Source organism: Eschrichtius robustus, chromosome 6 (genome assembly GCF_028021215.1).
Source record: "Eschrichtius robustus isolate mEscRob2 chromosome 6, mEscRob2.pri, whole genome shotgun sequence".
NCBI classification, from domain to species: domain Eukaryota; kingdom Metazoa; phylum Chordata; class Mammalia; order Artiodactyla; family Eschrichtiidae; genus Eschrichtius; species Eschrichtius robustus.
In genome coordinates this window covers 141,389,445-141,410,257 of record NC_090829.1, presented here as the reverse complement: position 1 = coordinate 141,410,257, position 20,813 = coordinate 141,389,445, and the positions used below count along the sequence as shown (strand labels likewise).

The window sequence follows — 20,813 nt, the reverse complement described above, 5'->3', positions numbered from 1 at the left end:
CAGCCTGGCTACTAGCTCTACTACCCACTAAAGGTTTGGAAGGATTGGAAGTAGAAACCACCTCGTGAAAAGTGATGGCAGATCCTCCGGCCTCCATCTCCCGGCCCCCAGTCTCTGCTTTTCAGGCGGAAGAGGAGAGCATCGCCTGCTCCCCACCCGTACCACACCCCATCCCAGTACCACATCCCCCCAGGAGGAGGATCACCAATTCCTGGTGAGACGAGAATTTGACAAAAAACGCTGGAGAATGTCCTTGACTGTACAAGAGTGGTAGGAGAGGACCAGCAGTACCTGGCCAGTGTGAACAACTCAGCTCTCTCCTATTGCTCCATTTAGGCAGCTCTTAAGAAGAGCACTAACGGTTAAAGGCTGCCAACACCATCCGAGTACCACACTAGGCCGTCAGGTTAAAAAGAAAAAAAAAAAAAGTATCCGTCCCATAGAAAATAAAGATTGTGATAATGTCACAAATGGATTTCAGTCCAGAGCAAGACCCGCAGAAAATACTAACACCATTGGGGGTTTTCATCAAACCATTTCTTGTTCAGAACAAACAGATCTTGGAACCTCTGACATAATACAACAATTCCTCTTCGTAGGACTTCAGAGAATGTGTTTAGCAAGCCCTATATCAGTGACTTTTATGTTGATTTTAAACCAATCACGACTGAGATTGGAGAAATGAGTACTCTAATAGAGACCAACTCTCCGTCAGAGACTCAGAGGAGTGTCAGCAGGGACCAGAGACGTGCCCAGAACTGAGCGATTTAGGGCCAGTGACTGAGGGTGGCCCACCTGAGGCAGAGTCTTCTCAAGACAGGCACACCCAGAAGGCAACACTGAAATGCAAAGTGAAAATGAGATTGCCTCAACTATTCCCAAAACAGGGAAAACAGAGCGGACAAAGAGAAGAAACAATTTAGCGGGAACTGAATTTACCTCTTCTTAGCTTTGCCCTCTTGGTTTTACTAAATGAAAATGATGATGATGATCACATACCAGGTTGAATCAAAGAACAGACTGACGATCTTTCCACCGGGAACTAGGGGTACAACAATATTCAGAGTAACTTAGGTAAAATCTGCGGTGTTTATTTCAGTAACTGGCTGTCACAAACTAAGTGAAGGCAGATACCTCACTTGCACAAATTTTATAGCCAGCATATTGCTCAGTGGCTGTCAGAGGATTGGACATGTCTATATGTTGGCAGCCAGTTTTAGGTCCAGGATAGCTAACAATGAATGAAGTATTAGGATCTCTTGGAAAACTGCATTTTAGCGTAGTTGAATATTTGAGCATTCTTGTGTGTGTGTGTGGTGTGTAGGTGTGTGAGGAAGTAATCAGAGTGGAAAATATCACAGATTGTAATTCAAGCTATTTTGTTGTTTTTTAAACTTGTTAAACTTGTTTAACAAGTTTTAAAAAAGCATTTCTGCAAAATTTTAAAATGCAAATGTTAAGTATCTTTAAAAGCAGCGAGGTTTTTGATAGATGGTGGTCGAACAACATTGTGAATGTACTAAATGCCACTGGACTGTATGCTTTAAAATGGTTAATTCATGTCATGTGGATTTCACCTCAATTTAAGAAAAATATTGCTACAGCCAAATAACCTTTAAAATGTTTTTATTTTTGTCTCTTTGTTATGCTAGGCCCTTCTGAATATGCAAAATTCAACAGGTTAAAAATTAATCTTCTTATTGTTATTAGTGCAATAAATTTCATTTAGACCTCAAATTTTCACAGGCTTTTACTATGTCCAGAAATTTATCCCTAAATAAAACTGTCATGAGCTTTTTCTTTTTAAAAAATTATTCTAAAATAATTTCAAACTGAGAAAAATTACAAAAAATATAAATGGTATCAAGAACACCCAATACCCTTTTTTTATATTCACCTACTTTAACGTTAACATTTTAGCCCATTTGCTTTATCTCTTTCAAAATATCACTAAGAATATTACCTTATATAATCACAGTACATTCATCAACTTCAGTGAAGTTGACATTGATACAATACTTTAATCTGCCATTTGTGTTCATTCCAGTTTTGTCAGTCCACTGAATAATGTCCTTTGTAACATTTTCCCTCCATTACAAGATCTAGCCCAGGGCCAGGCATTGCATTTAATTAACATGTCTCTTTGGCCTCCTTTAATCTGGACCATTTCCATAGCCTTGCTTTGTCTTTTATTACATTAACATTTTGGAAGAATTCGAGTCCAGTTCCTCTACATTCTCGCCAATACTCGCATGGTCAGTCTTTTAAATCTTAGTCATTCTAATAGGTGTGTAGTAGTATCTCACTATAGTTTTTTGCTATATTTGCATTTCCCTAGCGACTACTGATATCGAGCAGGTTTTCACATGCCTATTTGTCATTCTCATATCTTCCTTGATGAAGTATCTGTTCAAATCTTTTGCCCCCTTTTTTACTGAGTTGTTTATTTTCTTAGTATAGAGTTTTGAGTTCATTCTGGACACAAGTCCTCTATCTGGTATATCCTTCACAAATATTTTCTCGGTCTGTGGCTTATCGTTTCATTCTTTTAGAGGTGTCTTTTGAGGAGTAGATTTTAAACTATAGTAACAGAAATCTGCCTGGGGCTGAGGATGTGATCAAGACTGGCTGAGAAAGGACAGCAGGGATTTTTTTCCAGGTGATTTACATGTTCTAAAACTGGTTGTGGTGATGATTGCACAACTGTGTCGATTTATTAAGAATTATTGAATTTTAAACTTAAGGCAGGTGAGTTTTATGCAGTGGGTTTTTACCACAATTTAAATTATTTTTCAACTTTTAAAGATTAAAAAATTTTTTAATTTAAAGGAATTAAAGGCTTCTGTGTGTCAGACACTTTACTAACTGCAGGATATAATATTTTTTTAATAGAATATTTATTTATTTTTTTATCTTTGGCTGCGATGGGTCTTCGTTGCTGCACGCAGGCTTTCTCTAGTTGTGGCGAGCGGGGGCTACTCTTCGTTGCAGCACGCGGGCTTCTCATTGCGATGGCCCCTCTTGTTGTGGAGCTTGGGCCCTAGAGCGCAGGCTCAGTAGTTGTGGTGCACCGGCTTAGTTGCTCCGCGGCATGTGGGATCTTCGCGGACCAGGGCTCGAACCCGTGTCCCCTGCCTTGGCAGGCGGATTCTTAACCACTGCGCCACCAGGGAAGCCCTGCAGGGTATAATATGTTGATGAACCAAATGTCCTCAGTCCTTGTTCTCCTGGGGCTTAACTAAACAAATAACTGTTAAGTACTGTCAATAATTGCCAGCATACAAAGTTTTTAGAAGGGACACACAGATTTATCTAAGCAACTGCCTCTGTCCTAGTTCCAAGGTTGGATGACAGGTTTATGGGTGCCCACTAGATTGTTAGTAAAGACCATAAAATAAAAGAGGGTGGGAATTCCCTGGCGGTCCAGTGGTTAGGACTCTGTGCTTTCCCTGCCGAGGGAGCAGGTTCTATCCCCGGTTGGGGAACTAGGATCCCCCAAGCCGCGCATGGCACGGCCAAAAAAATAAAAAATAAAAATAAATAAATAAAAGACCTCTAAACTGGTCTCCCTGCTTCTGCCCTTGAGCCCCTAAGACCCAGAGCAGTCAGAGTGGTCCTTTAAAAGAAATAAAATAAAATATAATAGGGTTATGGATGAAATAATAATGTTATGTGCACCATTTAAAATTTTTTTTCAAAAATGTAGTACGAGGAGGGGGCTTCCCCGGTGGCGCAGTGGATAAGACTCTGTGCTCCCAACGAAGGGGGCCCTGGTTCGATCCCTGGTCAGGGAACTAGATCCCACACGCATGCCGAAACTAAGAGTTCACATGCCACAAACTAAGGAACCCACGTGCTGCAACTAAGGGGCCCACCAGCCACAACTAAGGAGCCCGCCTGTCACAACTAAGACCCTGTGCAACCAAATAAATAAATAATTTTTTTTAACGTAGTATGAGGAGGGAGGGATAAATTAGGAGTTTGGGATTAACATTTACACACTGCTATATATAAAATAGATAACTAACAGGACCTACTGTATAGCACAGGGAACCGTACGCAATATTTTGTAACAACCTATAAGGGAAAAGGAGGTATATATATATATATATATATATATATATATATATATATATATATATAAGTGAGTCACCTTGCTGTACACCTGAAACTAACACAACCTTGTAAATCACCTATACTTCAACTTTAAAAATGTAGTACAGGATGCTATTAAATAGAAAGGGGCCTGATCTAGTGTGCGGCTTGAGCATGTAAGAACTAATGAAGGACTTCATGTACTTCACTCTTCATCTCACACCCCTGGAAAAACACACTAGATTGATGAATGGGTCTCTGTTAGAAATTTCCAAAAGAAAAAGAGAAAAATACAGCCTTCTGATCCCCTGCACCACCCCCGCCCTCCCACCAACCGTGAACTCACTAGCACTACACCGGAAGAGGCAATTCTCTTTTCCCTTAGGTTGGCTCAGAGATGAGAGAGGTGGAAGGTTCCACATCAAGTTTCACCACGTCTTGTATACAAGACAAGCACACAAGTAGTAGATTCAGTGAATCTACAAGTCTGAGATCACTCATCCCACTTAGGGCTGTTACTGGCAAGAATAACTTTGCTGGGGACTTCCCTGGTGGCGCAGTGGTTAAGAATCCGCCTGCCAGTGCAGGGGACACGTGTTCAGTCCCTGGTCCGGGAAGATCCCACATGCCGCGGAGCAGTTAAGCCCGTGCGCCACAACTACCGAGCCTGTGCTCTAGAGCCCGTGAGCCACAATTACTGAAGCCCGCGCACCTAGAGCCCGTGCTCTGCAACAAAAGAAGCCACTGCAATGAGAAGCCCAGGCACCGTTATGAAGAGTAGCCCCCGCTCTCCACAACTAGAGAAAGCCCACGCGCAGCAACAAAGACCCAACACAGCCAAAAATAAATAAGTAAATTTAAAAAAAGAAAAAAAAAAAAAAAAAAAAAAAGAATAACTTTGCTGGTCCAGCTAACAGGACAGGTAATTTTTGGCAATAGGAAAGCTCTTTTTAGATCGAACCTAAATTTATGGTATTTCATACACAACGTGGTAGGCTGAGCTGATTACATAGCCTAGTATCACTGAAAGGAGCAAAGAGCGTTGTACGACGTGCAAATATGATCAATACAAGCGACAGGAGAATGATGCCAAATGATGTGAAGTAAAGACTATAAGCCAGAGAATTAAACTGGATTACACTGGGGCTCGAAAAGCAGGAAAAGATATCCAAGACTCATCTATTTTTGCTAATTGTTCTCTGGATGGAAAGGAAAATGAGAGGTCATTCAGATGGGAATCACATTGTGTATCATTTAAGTGTAATGGAATGTCACATTCTGATCCCTCTCTTCCCGTTTTTCCCTTCATGAAAGTTACAGCAAAGGGAGTTCATCAATTACAATGCATCCGTTACCATCTAAGAGAGGATTCAGAACGAAATCTTTTTTATTATTATTATTATCTGAAAAACGTAAAAGTAGAATTAAGAAAACATTTTTTTCCTGCTCTTAATTGTTGTTCTAGCCAACACTCCAAACCACAGGTGTGGGGCAACATCTCAGCAACTTTGAGACGGCTTCCTCCTGTAGGTTTATGAATGGGGCAACCCTCAAACCGTGTCAGCCGAACACATCTGTACCATTGCCTCTGCGTTTATTTCATTTAATTAATTTATTACTATTGTTTTGCCTCTGTTTTTAGAGTTCACACAAGCCAGGGAAACCTTGAACACTTTCATGTGATTTCAAGACTTGGGTAGAACAAGTGCCCCTTACTGATGGAGTAGACTCTTTCTGCTCAAGCCCCAAATATTACAAAGTGGCTGCCCATTTGAAGGGGTGACTCTTTTCTGAAGCCACAGAAGCTGAGCAATCTGGAAGAGACGCAGGGAGTGTTCCTGCTATGGACAGAATATTTGTGTTCCTCCAAAACTCAAAAGTTGAAACCTAATCCTTAATGTGACGGTGTCAGGAGGTGGGGCCTTGGGGGTGATCAGGTAATGGGTGTGGAGCCTTCATGAATAGGATTAGTGCCCTTATAAAAGAGACCCCAGAGAGCTGCCTTCCCCCTCCCGCCACTTGAGGACACAGCTCAAGACAGCAGTCTGTGAACCAGGAAGTGGGTTCTCACCAGACAGTGAATCTGCCAGCACGTTGATCTTGAACTTTCTAGCCTCCAGAATGGTGAGAAATATAGTTCTGTCGTTTATAAGCCATCCAGTCTCTGGCATTTTTGTTATAGCAGCCCAAACAGATTAAGACATTTCCTTTTCATATTTGGAAAGCCAAACTCAGCTAGGGAGCAGGAAAGAATACTGTGACCATTTTCCAGTTTCCAATTGTTTTCTTAGTGTTCTTTCTAAAATAACAATCGATACTATGGACTGCTGGAAGGGAAAGCTTATAACCATAATTCCAGTGATCTTATCTAATAACAAGTATTCATATAGTCATGTATCCATAACGTTTGCAAGCAGGCTAGAAAAATACACTGCATGGTAAGTTCTATGCCTATTGGTCATCTTTGGGCTCTTTGTTTGTGTTGGGGCATTTGTGGCCAACTCATTGAGCATAGTGGTCCTTGAGAGCTCCTGTATCAGGGCCTGCATCTTTGCTTTCATCTGCATACTTTGCGTCTCATCGTTCTGCAGCAACTGGGATATCCAGCAGAGTAGTGAACAATAGGCATTCAAGTGCTCTGACCATCATCTCCCTTCGCACCTTTTGCTCACAGGCTCACGCCTGCCCTAGTTTATCTCCCGTCTTCACCACATGGACAAACTGGCCCAGACACTGGGCTTCTTGGGATACAGTACAATTCAGCACAGTGCAATAGGGTCTGGAACTCTTCCCACTTCTGCCCTTCCTTTCTACTCTCTTTAAGTCTGGTTCCCTCTCTACCACTCACTAAAACTGCTCCATCAGGACAGTTGGTGACATCCTTAGTTGTCAGTGTGGTAGACACTCTCCAATCCCTATTCGACTATCCACATCCCTGTGCTCTCAGCCCTCACAGCACATCACTTCTTTCAGCTGTGTCCTTCCCCAAAGCTCCAGACCTGTAGATCCAACTGCCTGCTGAACACTGGACGTTCCCTAAGCACTTCAAACTCAATGCGTCAACACCAAACCCACTGCTTCCCCTCAAGCCCCCTGTGTCCCCAACCTGGTGAGTGGCTCCCCATCCACACAGCCTACTGGACGCAGATGATGATCAGCCCATCCCCCTCTTTGTCCTTCCCCACGGGGCCCTTATTTTGTTCAGGCATCCACGCCCTCTACTTCTGGCCCTACCCCCGACTCCAGGGGTGGACTTGATTTGCTCTAAGAGAATCCCATCCCCCCTTGCATGTGACCCCGTTCTGACCAGTAAGTAAAGGCAATCGAGTGAGGGCTTCTGGGAAAAGAGACACGCTTTGCCTGGATGCTGTAAATCTGGATGTGACATCTGGAATTGCACTTCCAGACTGAGGATGAAGCCAACTCACAAGGAGGAGTCTATAGCAGTCAGAAGCACAGCAAAAGGCAGAGAAGAACCTGAGACTGTGATAATACAGTCAGCCGCTGAATCCCCCAGTCTGGAACACTCTGTCATGGGAGATAATCCATCTTCTTATTGTTTATGTTGATTTCGGTTTCTACTACTCCTAGCCAAAACTCTCTCTCCTCTCCCTCCCACCCAATCCACTGAAGAATCCCGTCAGCTACCTCCACCAAAACACATCCCAAATCCCTCCCTCCACCGATCTCCATCCCCACAGCCAACATCCTGGTCATTCGTTGCCTAGACAACATTAAAACGTCTCCTCTGGTCTCCCATGCCTCCTCCCAGCAACCGGACTTCACATCCCAGCCTCTCAGCCTGACCTCTACTTGGAGTCCAGATCAGTGACATAAGTCCCCTTCATAGCTCCGCCACTGCTCTCACATCCTGGCCACTGCTTTCTTCTCTAACTACAACACGTTTCCCTCCTTCCAACACGCCAAGGTCAATCGTACCTCAGGACCTTTGTAGGAGCTGTCTCCTCTGTCCAGAGGCTTCTCCCTCAGATCCCCCCCGAGGCCAGGTCATCTTACCCTTCACTTCTCTCCCCAGAGACCCCTCCTGACTATCCCATCTACTAGCCCCATTCGGCGTGCCTCCAGCACATTCTATATTGTGACAGTTTTCTTCCTTCAAGGCACTGTCACCCTGTGAAAGAATCTCGTTACCTTTTTTATATGTACTCCCACTAGAATGGAAGCCCCATGAGGACAGGCAGCTTGACTCTTGTGTTCACCACTATATCCCTAGGTCTAGGACAGCACCTGGCACGGGGTAGGCAAACTGTTTAACTTTGTCTATCACCACCAATTCTGCCCTACATTATGCTTGTAATTCTTTTCTCTAAAATCCCTTGGGAAAAAAAAAAAAAAAAAGAGACTTCCCTGGTGGTCCAGTGGTTAAGACTCCACGCTTCCACTGCAGCAGGCACAGGTTCATTCCTGGTTAGGGAACTAAGATCCTGTATGCTGTGCGGCGCAGCCAAAATAAATAAATGAATAAAATAAACTAAAATTCCTGCAAGCACCTCTTCATTGACCAGCCTGAATTAATGTGTGATTTTCCAAAGTGGGACACGTGGACCCCGGGGTGGAGTGGTGGTAAGCATACTTCTGTGAATGTATACAAAGGTCCTGAAGGTTCTTGGGGATTTTTTAAAATTTTGTGTGTTCAGGTGATCATCGACATTCAGCATCACCCAGCATAGATTGCTACTTTTGACCAAGCATTGCCTATCTTTTGCCTGTGTTGGGTGCGTGTTTAGGTTTGGCCCCAAGTGGGACCAGCTTTCTACAGTTTTACAGGTAATTATAAAGGCATCTATAAAATTATAGATGATTTTAATTCATGAATAGTGTTATCTAGGCTTCCCTGGCGGCACAGTGGTTGAGAATCTGCCTGCCAATGCACGGGACACGGGTTCGAGCCCTGGTCTGGGAAGATCCCACATGCCGCGGAGCAACTAGGCCCGTGAGTCACAACTACCGAGCCTGCGCGTCTGGAGCCTGTGCTCCGCAACAAGAGAGGCCGCGATAGTGAGAGGCCCGCGCACCGCGATGAAGAGTGGCCCCCGCTCGCCGCAACTAGAGAAAGCCCTCGCACAGAAACGAAGACCCAACACAGCCAAAAATAAATAAATAAATAAATAAATAATAATTAAAGGTGCTAATAATTAAAAAAAAAAAAAGTGTTATCTATATCACATGAAACCTAAGTCACACCACAAAGGGCTGAATGAAAGCTTGTCAATTGTACACATAAGGTGCCAGAACAATCACCACAGAGATCATATGGGCCAAACACCATAGGCATGCAGCAGTTTGCTTTTAGCAAAACTCATTCTTCATGTTAATGCTGTTGGTTTAAATTTTATTGGTTTTGTAGAGATTTTGGGGTTCAAAAGTTAGTTTTAGATTTATAGTTGTTTAAAACCTCTAAGTATTAAACATTCCAACCTTATCTTAAGTTTTCAAAGACGTAAGTGAACTTTATAACAGAAATAATTTAAGTCAGGGCTTGCAAGAACATTCTGTTGTTTTATACAATGTGCCATGTGACGTGTACATACGTGGTTATTCATTGCAGCATCCTTTGTGGGAACGAAAGACTGGGTGCAATTTGAAAAGTCCAGTCAATAGAGAATGGGTTTTAAAATGTTTGGCACATCTACACAGTGGACTACAGTGCAGCAATAAAAAGGAGGAGGAATAGTACTCATAGGAAACAAACGCCATTAGGTGAAAAATGCAAGTTGTCAAAGTGTGAAAAATGAGAAAAAGGAAGAAAAAAATATATATACACACGTATTTGCTTGTATGTGCATAAAATATGTCTGGAAGGATCCACAAGAAGCAGCAACATTGGCTCCTCCTTGAGAGAACCAGACATCTGGGGGGGACAGAAGTGGAATGGAGACTTCACCGGCAATCATTTTGCACTTTTGGAATTTTGAGCCACATAAATATTTCTTCCAAAAATAAACAGAAATATAAAAGGTGGCATGTATAATCACGCATGCTCACACACAGGCATCTCAAACTAAAAAGCCTCTGGAGGCTCGGCAGAAGACACAGGTGAGAAAAATCAGCAGCGATGGGACCCTGGCACTCTGGAGAAAGGAAGCCTCCTTGCAAGTTAGAAAGTCAAGTGCAGCCTGTGGAATGCACACACGAGGGAGGCCAGGAGAAGCTGAAGAGCTCAATTTGGATGCGAAATCATCTGATTTTGACATGTTGCCAAAAAAGTCTTTAAAACTTTACTGCTGATATCTAGCCAGAAATGTATACATAAGCGCACAGCTCGATGAATATTCACAAGGCGAACACAACAGTACAAGTAACATCCAGATCAAGAAATGGAAGATGGCCAGCTCCCTAAAGCCCTCCGCTGCTCTGTTCCGGTCACTAGCCCCCCACCTACCCCCGCTACTATCCTGACTTCAGACAGACTAGATTCGTTGTGCCTGCCTTAGTACAGTGTACGAACACGACCACAAGTACTGTGGTCTGGCATCTTTCTCTCAACACTGCTCTTGCAAGATTCATCCACCTCTCGTGTGGAGTTGCAGACAGCTCTTTCTTATTGTTCATACTTCTCCATGTATTCATCCATTCTCCTGTTGGTGGGTATTTAAGTTGCTGCCAGTTTGGGCCTATAAAATAGTTCAGATATGAATATTCTATTTCATGTCTTCTTGTGAACAGACGTAAGCATTTTTGTTGGGTATGTTTCTAGGAGTGGCATTACTGAGTCATGGAGTATCTGTTTTGCTTTTAAAAGATACTAACAGTTTTCCTACTGTGTTCCCGGTTGCTCCACGTGCTTGTTTTGGCAACTTTAAAAAAAATCCCAACCAAAGCAAACATCTGTAGGCCACGAGTCTCTCACCTCTGGCCTAGCGCATCTTCAGTTCTCATGGAAGAAAGATCTTCATGAGGTTGAGATCTCAGCACATCATCTCTTGATTAAGACCGTACGGGATTCCCTGGCGGTCCAGCGGTTAGGACTCCGAACTCTCACTGCTGAGGGCCCGGGTTCAGTCCCTGGTCAGGGGACTAAGATCCCGCAAACCGCACAGCAAAAAAACAAAACAAAAAACAAAACAAACAAACCCAAACCTTGCAATGTCTCCCAATCCTTGCATAATGGCCAAACCCCTTAGCCTGGCATCAAATGCTTTCTGCAGGCTGCCCTTCTTTTTTCTGCCTCTTTTCTTTAATCTTCACTTTCCACCGTCGATGTGCCCATCCGTGCCATTCTGAGGGCTCTGGACGGCCGTCACGTTCCGTTAAGTCTGCACGCCTTGAGATGTGCTGTCCCTCTTCCTCTGGCTTCCCCTTTCCCTTACTAGGCCAGGCCAATTTGTGTACTTTATTCTCTCCACTAAACTATCACCCCAAGTCCTTGGGAATAGTGTCCTGCCTTCAGTCTCTCTACCCCAGGGCCTATCACAATGACTGGCACAGGGCAGGTGCTCACTACATGTTTGTGCCACAAACTTGGACTCTCTGATGCTGTTATTTTTTAATGCAAATAGGAGAGGGGAAAAATAAAGAAAAATAACCTATAAGGGAAAAGCATCTGAAAAAGAATATATGCACATGTATAACTGAATCACTGTGCTGTACACCTGAAACTAACACAACACTGTAAATCAACTATACTTCAATTTAAAAAAATTACTAATTCAACAAACATGTAATAGTTTCTGGGAACGAAGTGGTGTCAAGATTAACAGGGTTCCTACCATCATGGAACTCATACTCCTGTGAGGGAGACAGGCAACAAATAACTAAACACATAAAGCAATTACAGAATGTGATCAGAGCCATAAAGGAAATATGCAAGGTGATGTGAAAGGAAGAAACAGAAAAAGGGGAGATTATATTAGAGAGGGATAGGATTGCCAGAATGCATCTCAAGAAGAAGAAAAGAAAAAAATTAGTGTTCTCATCAAAAAAAAAAGAGAGAAAAGGATAAATTTCCATCTTACCCTACTCCCCCCAATTGTTCTTCCCAAAGGCAACCACTGGCACCACGTCCTTGTGCATCTTCCTGAAATATACAATGAACGTATAACTTTATACTCAATATAGCTATTTAGTCTCAATAGATGCTGTGCCGATAACTGGAGATGGGGAGTTGCAATCCTGAACTGAAAGGTCAAGAAAGGCCTCAATGAGACGGTGACATCTGTGCAAAGATCCAAAGGGGATGAGGAATAGAGCAGCTCTGGTCTGACGCAGTGCATGAAGCATTCCAGGCAGAGGCAGCAGCAGGTGACAAGTCCTGAAGCAGGACTGCCCCGCCTACTTGAGGCTGGAAAGGTGAACCGAGGGTAGCAGCGGTGAAAACCGTTTGAAGTGGGCCAGATGGCAGAGGAGTATATAAGTATATAAGCCACTTTAAGGACTTGAGATTTTATTTTCATTTTTTTGGCGGCGTAGACCCCCCCACCCACCACCAGGAACCCGCGACCCCTGCAGTGGAAGCGTAGAGTCTTAACCACTGGACCACTAGGGAAGTCCAAGAATTTCTTGAATGAGAAGGGAAGGCACTAGAGTTACTGATCAGGAGTCAGAGTCTGACTAGTCGTTTTCAAAATTCACTTCTTCCGTGAAGAGAGGCCTCATTCTTTTTCGAATCACTAGAATACGTAGCTCATTAATCTACTACGTGAAGGGGAAGGTGTCATAGTTTCTCCGGGCCTTTCAAATGGTGGTCATTCAGTCTGTTTCCAAATTTTCGGACTCAAAGTACTCCAGTGTTTCTTCTTCTCCATGAATTCCAGCTGACAATTTTCCGATTAAAAACTTTTTCTGCATTAACCCAACTGAATCGGTCCTTCTAAACATAATTTTCTTATTCATTAAAGAAACTGGGTAACATGTGACCTCACAGGTTCCGGGGTTCCCAGCTCAGACCCCCAGCCTGAAGCTCTTTCCACCTCAGAAAGGTGTTTAGGTGAGCCACGTGGTTAAAAAACAGGCAGGAGCCGGATGGGCGTGCTTCCTGTTTCACTTCTGCGCAGGAGTGGATCAGCCGGCCAGGGGGTCCGAGAGTGGGTCCGCGTCCTAGGGGTGGTGGGGGCTGGGACTCAGACGCCCACTATGCTCCTGAGACGAACCGCCTGCACCCCCGACCCCCAATGAACGGATGACTTAACAGAAGCTACAGAAAGGCCCGACCGCGAGCAACCTTGTATGGTAGACGGGCTGCAATTCCAGGGCCTTCGCAAAGACCCGCGCCTGCGCACTGGAGCCCCGCGCGTGCCCGCGCCGACTTTCCTTCCCACGGACTCCCTTCCCGCTCCTGCGCACTAGGACCCACTTCCCGCGGGCCAGCGAGACGGGAGACCTATTAGATAGCCTTTCTTACTGACTGAGGTGGGAGAAATTGGTTCGTACTTGAACCTGTTGTCTCTCCCTTCCCAGTGTGTGCGACCCAATTGACTCTAGAGGGGAGAGACCCTGTCCTGGGGCTTTCCGGGCGCTCAGGTATCCAGCAGGGTGGTGGGCGGGCTCACCCGGCGACCACGTGGCGGGCCTCCGCCAATCGGCGCGCAGACCGCACTTTGCAGCTCAGCTTCAAACAAACTACCGTGAGGCGAGAGCTGCCTGTGGGGCCCCGCCGCCCCGCCCCCTCGCCTGGGTCTGGGGCCCTGCGAGACGGCGGGCGGGTAGGGGCGCCGAGAGCGGGGGCGGGGCGCAGTGGTCGAGTGACGGCCCGCCTCACCTATTCGGGGCGCGGGCCGCGGCGCGGTGGGCCCTGTAGCCAATGGGCGGGGGCGGGGGGCGGCCCGGCCGACGGGGAGGGGGAGCCCGCGGCTGGGGGACGCGGGGGGAGGAGGGGGCGGGCTTCCCAATCCGGTTCCATCCGGTTTTCCCACCGCCCCCGCCGCGGGTCCCAGCAGCTCGGGCGGCGGGAGGAGCGGCGGGAGGAGCGGCAGCGGCCAGGCAGCCCAGCTTCGCGAAGGCTCTCGGCGCGCCGCGGCCCGCAGGCACCCGGCACGCGCCCGCCCCGCCGCCACGATGCCCAAGAGGAAGGTGAGCGGCGGCCACGGCCCGCACACGCCCCCCTCCGCCGCCCGACCGGCCCCGGCGCCCCGCGAGGCCCAGGCCCGCCGCGCTCTCGGCAGCGCTGGGCCCGGGAGGCGCCCGGACCTGCGGCGGGCGGGCGCGCGGCGGCCCCGGGCGCGCCGTTCTGGAACGTTCGGCGGCCCGAGGAGCAGGGTGGGAGATTCGAACGCGGCGGCGGGAAGCCGCTGACGTCACGCGGCCGGGCATTGTTCTCGCGGGCGGGCGGGCGCGGGGCGCGCGGGCACTTTTGTTTGCGGGCTGCGTCCACTCGCCGTCTGCTTTCTCCCGCAGGTCAGCTCCGCCGAGGGGGCGGCGAAGGAGGAGGTAAGACCGCGCTCCTCTCCCGGGGGTGGTTTCGGTTTGCACCGCACCCCGCATTCCTTGCTCATTTTCCTTTTTTTCTCCCATAGCCCAAGAGGAGATCGGCGAGGTTGTCAGCTGTAAGTAAAGCGAGCCCTCTGACCTTTCTTTTCCGTGGGATCGTACCCAGGGAAGAAACTCAGTCCTACCTTTGCCTTTCAGAAACCAGCTCTTGCAAAAGTGGAAACGAAGCCAAAAAAGGCGGCAGGAAAGGTAGGTTTCACACTCAACCTTAAGAGATCGTAGTGTCTTCGAAATGCTGCAGTGCTACCTAACGCGCATTGCCAGCAGCTGAGGTCGTGACTTTGAGAATCTCGAAATCAACTACAGTTTGATGTCCTAGTCTCCTAAAAAGTCGTAGTGTTACCTTATTTATCACTTTAATTTTATGTTATAGTAACTTCAGTAAACAATGTTTTTTTCTGGTTTGGGTAAAATACAGTAGATGTAGTGATATTCCCGGTTTACGGGAACATAATGTATCACCTTAATGCTGCTGCAGAATTTGGGAAACTTAAGACGGCTAAAACTATTGGAGAATAAGTTTCGCTTACCAGGGAAATCCATTCTTTGTGTTGTGTACGTTTTGGTTAGTGGTCCTCTGTTGGTTGCATGCTTGTACTTCCTCTTTTGACAATATCAGCAACGCTAGGACTGAGGCCAGGAGATGGGGAATGTGTAAGTTTTTGCATATAAGGTGCTCGAGGCAAGGTAGGGGGACATAACTTATGTCCAGGGGTAGATCAAGAGCTGTGTTCTCTGAAAACATGATTAACAGTCTTCTAAAAGTATTTTATATACCATTATATGTATAGGAGTTCACTAAGTTACTTTATCGTAAATAGCATGACGGTTGCTGCTCTAGAATAGATTCATGATTGCTTTATTCACATTGCCGGTCTTTGGGTAGTTGTTGGATATATACATGTAGGTTTGAAAACTTTAAGTTGGAAAAGCTAAATGTGTGCATGTTATTTGTGACTTTGTGTTTGGATCTAGCATTGATAACCACCCTCTGTAAAGCTCTTCCTTGTTCTTCAGGGGAAATTCATGGTGTGATTAATTTCTGTTTACTCAAAACTTAAGTGAGAGTTTGCTATTAGAAGTCTTCTCTCCCCAAAATCCTTATCATCATTACTCCTTTCCTAAGAGTGTAGGTGAAAGGTAAACACTGCATAATCAAAGATTTCTTCCATTTCTTTAAACATTGTACAGAGCTGAGTGTAAAAATCTTAACGTTTTTTCAATAGAAAGTTCTGTTTTGTGATCCTTTTTAAGAGGGTTCAAGTGAGGTGTAGGCGTAGTATGTCAACTTGAAATTTCTTACACCAGAAAATAATGGGATAATTCTGTAGGAGAAATAAGAGTAGGCGGGAAAAATAGTGGCTCTTGTTGCAAAAGGTCTGCTTGAACAGTGTACTATTATTACACGTTTTATTATTTGCTTTTTTAAATAAACTGATTGGCTGGAATACTATGCCTGTTTTCTCTTAAATTTTTCATTAATTTTTTAAAAAATTTATTTTTATTGGCAGTCGTGGGTCTTCGTTGATGCGTGCAGGCTTTCTCTAGTTGTGGCGAGCGGGGACTACTCTTCGTTGCAGTGTGCGGGCTTCTCATTGCGGTGGCTTCTCTTGTTGCAGAGCACGGGCTCTAGGAGCGCGAGCTTCAGTAGTTGCAGCACGCGGGCTCAGTAGTTGCGGCTCGCGGGCTCTAGGGCACAGGCTCAGTAGTTGTGGCACACGGGCTTAGTTGCTCCACGGCATGTGGGATCTTCCCAGACCAGGTCTCGAACCCGTGTCCCCTGCGTTGGCAGGCGTATTCTTAATCACTGTGCCACCAGGGAAGCCCAAATTTTTCTTTCTTTCTTTATTTACCTGCATCTGTATTTTGATTTGCCCTAAAATATTTTTTTAATGAAAACAGTTCAAATTTTACCTCCAGTTGGGTTTGGGACGTCAGATATAATCAACAGGTAAGTTTTCACGTCAGTGTTCCTTGAGAAACAAACCTGTCAGTTCAGTGTTCCCAAAGGAAAAATGATGGGGAGGGGGAGGAGCCTTTTTCCCCTTTTAGTTTCAATAATATACCTTTGTCTTCACAACCGAATCATTTTAAAGCCTTAAACAGAAGGTAAAACTTTTGATATATTGATTACCATACTACAGACGTGTTGATTTATTTTGTTTTGTCTCACTTTCCAGCTGTTAATAGTTAAAATGGTATTATTTCAGTCCAGGCTATTGCATAATTCTGTTTTCACATTTCAGGTTTTATGTTTTTATGTTACTGTGATAATGGTTGTTAAATTAATGAGAAATCTAAAGAAATCAGATTATAAAAGAATCGTTTTTAAATACAGAAACGATTGTCACACTTCATGGTGGCAATGTATGTAGTGGTGTTGTCCCAAATATATTTGTTTAGGTAATTTATTATTTATTCTAAAGATACTGAATTACTAGTAGTTGTCATGCATTCATGTATGGAATGCCATTATAGAAGTTTCAGTTACTATTGGTCTTATCTAAGTCGACTGTTAACTAACTACATTCTCAACTTATAGGAAATACTTAAGTGTCTCCTTCCCAGTTGATGGATGGTGTCCAGAAATACTGTTTTATATTACTTTAAAGCGGCTTAACCTTTGAATCTCTTTTATCATCATACTAACACCTGTGCTTTTCAGGTTCTTCAAACACCTAAATGAAAACGATAAACTCAAAATTGATCCTTTTAGCTACTCATTATATGATACCAAGGGACTAACTGTAGCAGAACTGTAGTAGGATAGTCAGTCTGACCTTAACAACATGGTGCTTTTCTCAGGTGAATGGTCTTACTGTGAGGGTAACCATCTCGTCAAGACAGTGGTTATTTGACAATTTGATTATTGTTCCTGCTTAAAGAGTTTGGGGGTGGGTAGGGTTACAGTGGGGAAGAGATTCCTCCAGCGGTTCTTCACTTCATTTGTTCTCTCATGTGGAACTTTAGAGAATAGCGGGTAATTGAGAAAGTGGAGAAGGGTCGTAGCTGATGCTTTAGGTTTAATTAGGTTTAATTGTCGTAAGTCTGATGACGCTTGGTGTGCAGGTGCTGTTAGGGGTCTCCTCAGTGTGCTGTGTGGTCCTGGTTACTGGGGGTGGACCTTAAGGTGTGTCCTGTAACTCGGAGTGACACGCGACCTCGTTAACGTTGCAACTGTGGTGGATGCAATCTCTCTAGCAAGTCAAAATGTTAGTAAGTGCAGAGTTGATACTTAAAATATACTCTTGTTCTGTCACAGGATAAATCTTCCGACAAAAAAGGGCAAACAAAAGGGAAAAGGGGAGCAAAGGGAAAACAGGCTGAAGTGGCTAACCAAGAGACTAAAGAAGACTTACCTGCAGAAAATGGAGAAACTAAAAATGAGGAGGTCAGAAGTGTTTGTGTGTTGTTCGTTTTGACTCTGAAGAGTGGATAATAAACTGTATATTTTTATGTAGCAGATAAGGCAGTCTTTATCCTTTATGATATTGAACAAAGTTTTGTACAGTAACTCCCAAGTGAATGGACAGATATTAGATCATATTTGAAAATACATGTGTAAATGGGTTTTTTTAAGTGAGTGAACAAGAAATTGTAATGTACTCAGAATTTCAAACTCAGATTCGTGATCTTTATTGTATATGGGGTTCATTAATTTAATTGCTGGTGTGAGTTTTTAAAAAGATTTAATTTACTAAATGGTATAACACATTTTTCTTTCTTTAACATGACATAGAGGTTTTCTTTAAACAAATATTCTAGGCTTTTTTTTTTTTTTTTTTCCTCCAAATTGCCATCTGTAGAACTGTTAATAATCTTGTTTGGTTTTTATATTCTGGATATTGCTTTAAATTTTTTTTTAATCGATTCCCTTCGTTTGTCATATTTTTCCCACTTTCTAATAAAGAAGGCTTATTTTTCTTAAAAGCCACTTGTCTAGGATTAAGTAGTAACTTAGATTAAGCAATTAAAAAGATTGATGTCCTTAATCTTCATCCTTTTAAGCTCTGAGAAAAAGAGGTTTTACCTTAAAAAAAAGTGTGTTGCAAGGTTGTGGTAAATAACTTTTTAAGCCAAGCCTTTTTTTTTTTTAACATTGGCTAAGCAGAAAATATAAATAGAGTATTAATTTTTAGACTGTTATATTTATAGATCAGATTTTAAAGTAATAACTACTTACTCCCCCGATTTGCAGTCACAAATTCCTAAATCTAACCCCAAGTCAAATATTATGTGAAAGTAAGATGAAATTAACTAATCCAGTTATAAGGGGAGAATGAGGCCTTCTGATCCCTTTTATCAACTACAGTTGATTCTCGTTATTCATGATGGTTGTGTTCTGTAAGGTTGCTCTGTATACTGGACAGTTGCTCATAGTGGAAATTCTCAAAATGTTCTCATCACAACATTTCCATCAACAGATCAAACCATAACCTATTTTATGTGTGTCTGTTTAATGTATGTTTTTGGTAAGTTAATATTGAACTCAGGGCCAACAGAAACAGCACTGTAACTCGTGCCTCAGTGAAGCTGTCTAATGTGTGTCTTCTCCATATGGCACGTCACAACCTTCTTGCACAGCACATAGTACTGGACGACACTACACTTGTCTAGTCAACATTGTTGACCAAAAGCACAAAAAAAATGTGAAATGTGTGGCACTAAATAGACTGTGAAAAAGACACCTGTTTACAGTGTTAACAGCTGAAACAAGGCAGAAGGGCCTCAGCTGGGAATGTCTGTGTCAGGTGACTCATTTTTTTGCTGGTCTGTATCTGCACATACATGACCATGGAACATGAAACATAAGTATTGATTTTGGGGTTACAAATAAATTTTAGTGAGTCAGTAAATTTATAAATACAGAATCTACAAATAATGAGGATTGAATGTATTGTTAAGACTTAATAATAGTTGTAATGAGTAAAACTTACACTGTGTTAAATGCTAAATATCTCTAACGTTATAACACTGACACAGAAGTCAAACGTTCAGTCACTGTTTTTCCTTTGATTTTGCAGAGCCCAGCTTCTGATGAAGCAGGAGAGAAAGAAGCCAAGTCTGATTAATATCACACACCTGGTCCTATCAGTGGTCCCTGTTTCCCTTCTTGTACAATCCAGAGGAATATTTTTATCAACTATTTTGTAAATGCAAGTTTTTTAGTAGCTCTAGAAACATTTTTAAAAAGGAAGGAATCCCACCTCATCCCATTTTTTAAGTGTAAATGCTTTTTTTTAAGAGGTGAAATCATTTGCTGGTTGTTTATTTTTTGGTACAACCAGAAGATAGTGGGATATTGAATATGGGAGGCTTTGATTGTCTTGGGTGTCAGCTTAACATTCCACAGATGGAGGGTAGCTTTTATATCCTATAATACAAAGCATACTAAATGGCAGTTTGGAGTCAGGTGTGCATTTAATGTCTTAAACACTTTAAATTACTTCTCTTCCCATGTTGTTTTTGGTAGAATTGTTTCCTAAAGCAAACCACTCACCCCTTGATCTTGGCTCTCCTGGGCACAATTTTGTGCATTCTGTAACAACTTTGGTCGTGGTAGTCCAGTTCTTCTAGTAACTGTTAATGTGCTGTGAACGATTGACAATTTGAGTATGTAGTGTATATGATATTAAATTGTGAATTAGTGGGACTTACGATGTAACAGCGTATCAATATTTGAAGATATTGGTACTTGATATCCTGCGAAGGAAAATTTGCCCCCAAATTTTAAGCTGGAAAGTCACTGGAATAACTGTTCAGAAAAGAATCACAACTACATGATTTTTTAGGTTTTTGGTACGTATGTTGAGAATTGTGTACAAATTGAAATGTCTGTGTACTGATCCTCAAAACAACCAATAAAATCTCAATTATGAAAGAATTTCTTGAAGCACATGAATTAAGTTGTGGTTTAAATTTCATTTTAAAGAATTTTCACATTTCTTCCAAAGTCAATAAAATTTTGGAAGAGTGGAATACTTCATTTTTTCTATAATACTTCAACAGTGTACTTTGAAGATGCTTTTGTGACTAAATTGGCTTAATGGGAAATCAGTCCCCTGTTCTCTGAAGCAAAATAGATACGTAATTATTCACTCTTCTTATGAAGTAAGCTTATAAATACTGAATAAGCTAGCACTAGATCTAGTAGGTTTGTATTTGTGTATTTCGAGATTCGCTTTCATGCAAGTCCTTGTCCTGTTTTGCCATCTAAATAGTCTTTAGAGGTGGTACTGGACACTGCTGATTTGGCACATGCAGAAGTGGAG

At 43.4% G+C, this 20,813-nt stretch overlaps 1 protein-coding gene across 1 annotated transcript; it reads left to right on the top strand.

Moving 5' to 3' along the window:
- The first annotated feature begins 74 nt into the window (after nt 1-74).
- HMGN1 (high mobility group nucleosome binding domain 1) lies at nt 75-20,430 on the top strand. The gene is given in 11 exon segments (XM_068545700.1): nt 75-214; nt 600-748; nt 13,513-13,575; nt 13,685-13,757; nt 13,989-14,124; nt 14,449-14,481; nt 14,568-14,597; nt 14,680-14,730; nt 17,804-17,932; nt 19,566-19,601; nt 19,603-20,430. Coding segments are annotated over 11 exon segments (933 nt in total). The 3' UTR covers nt 19,696-20,430.
- Nucleotides 20,431-20,813: the final 383 nt, after the last annotated feature.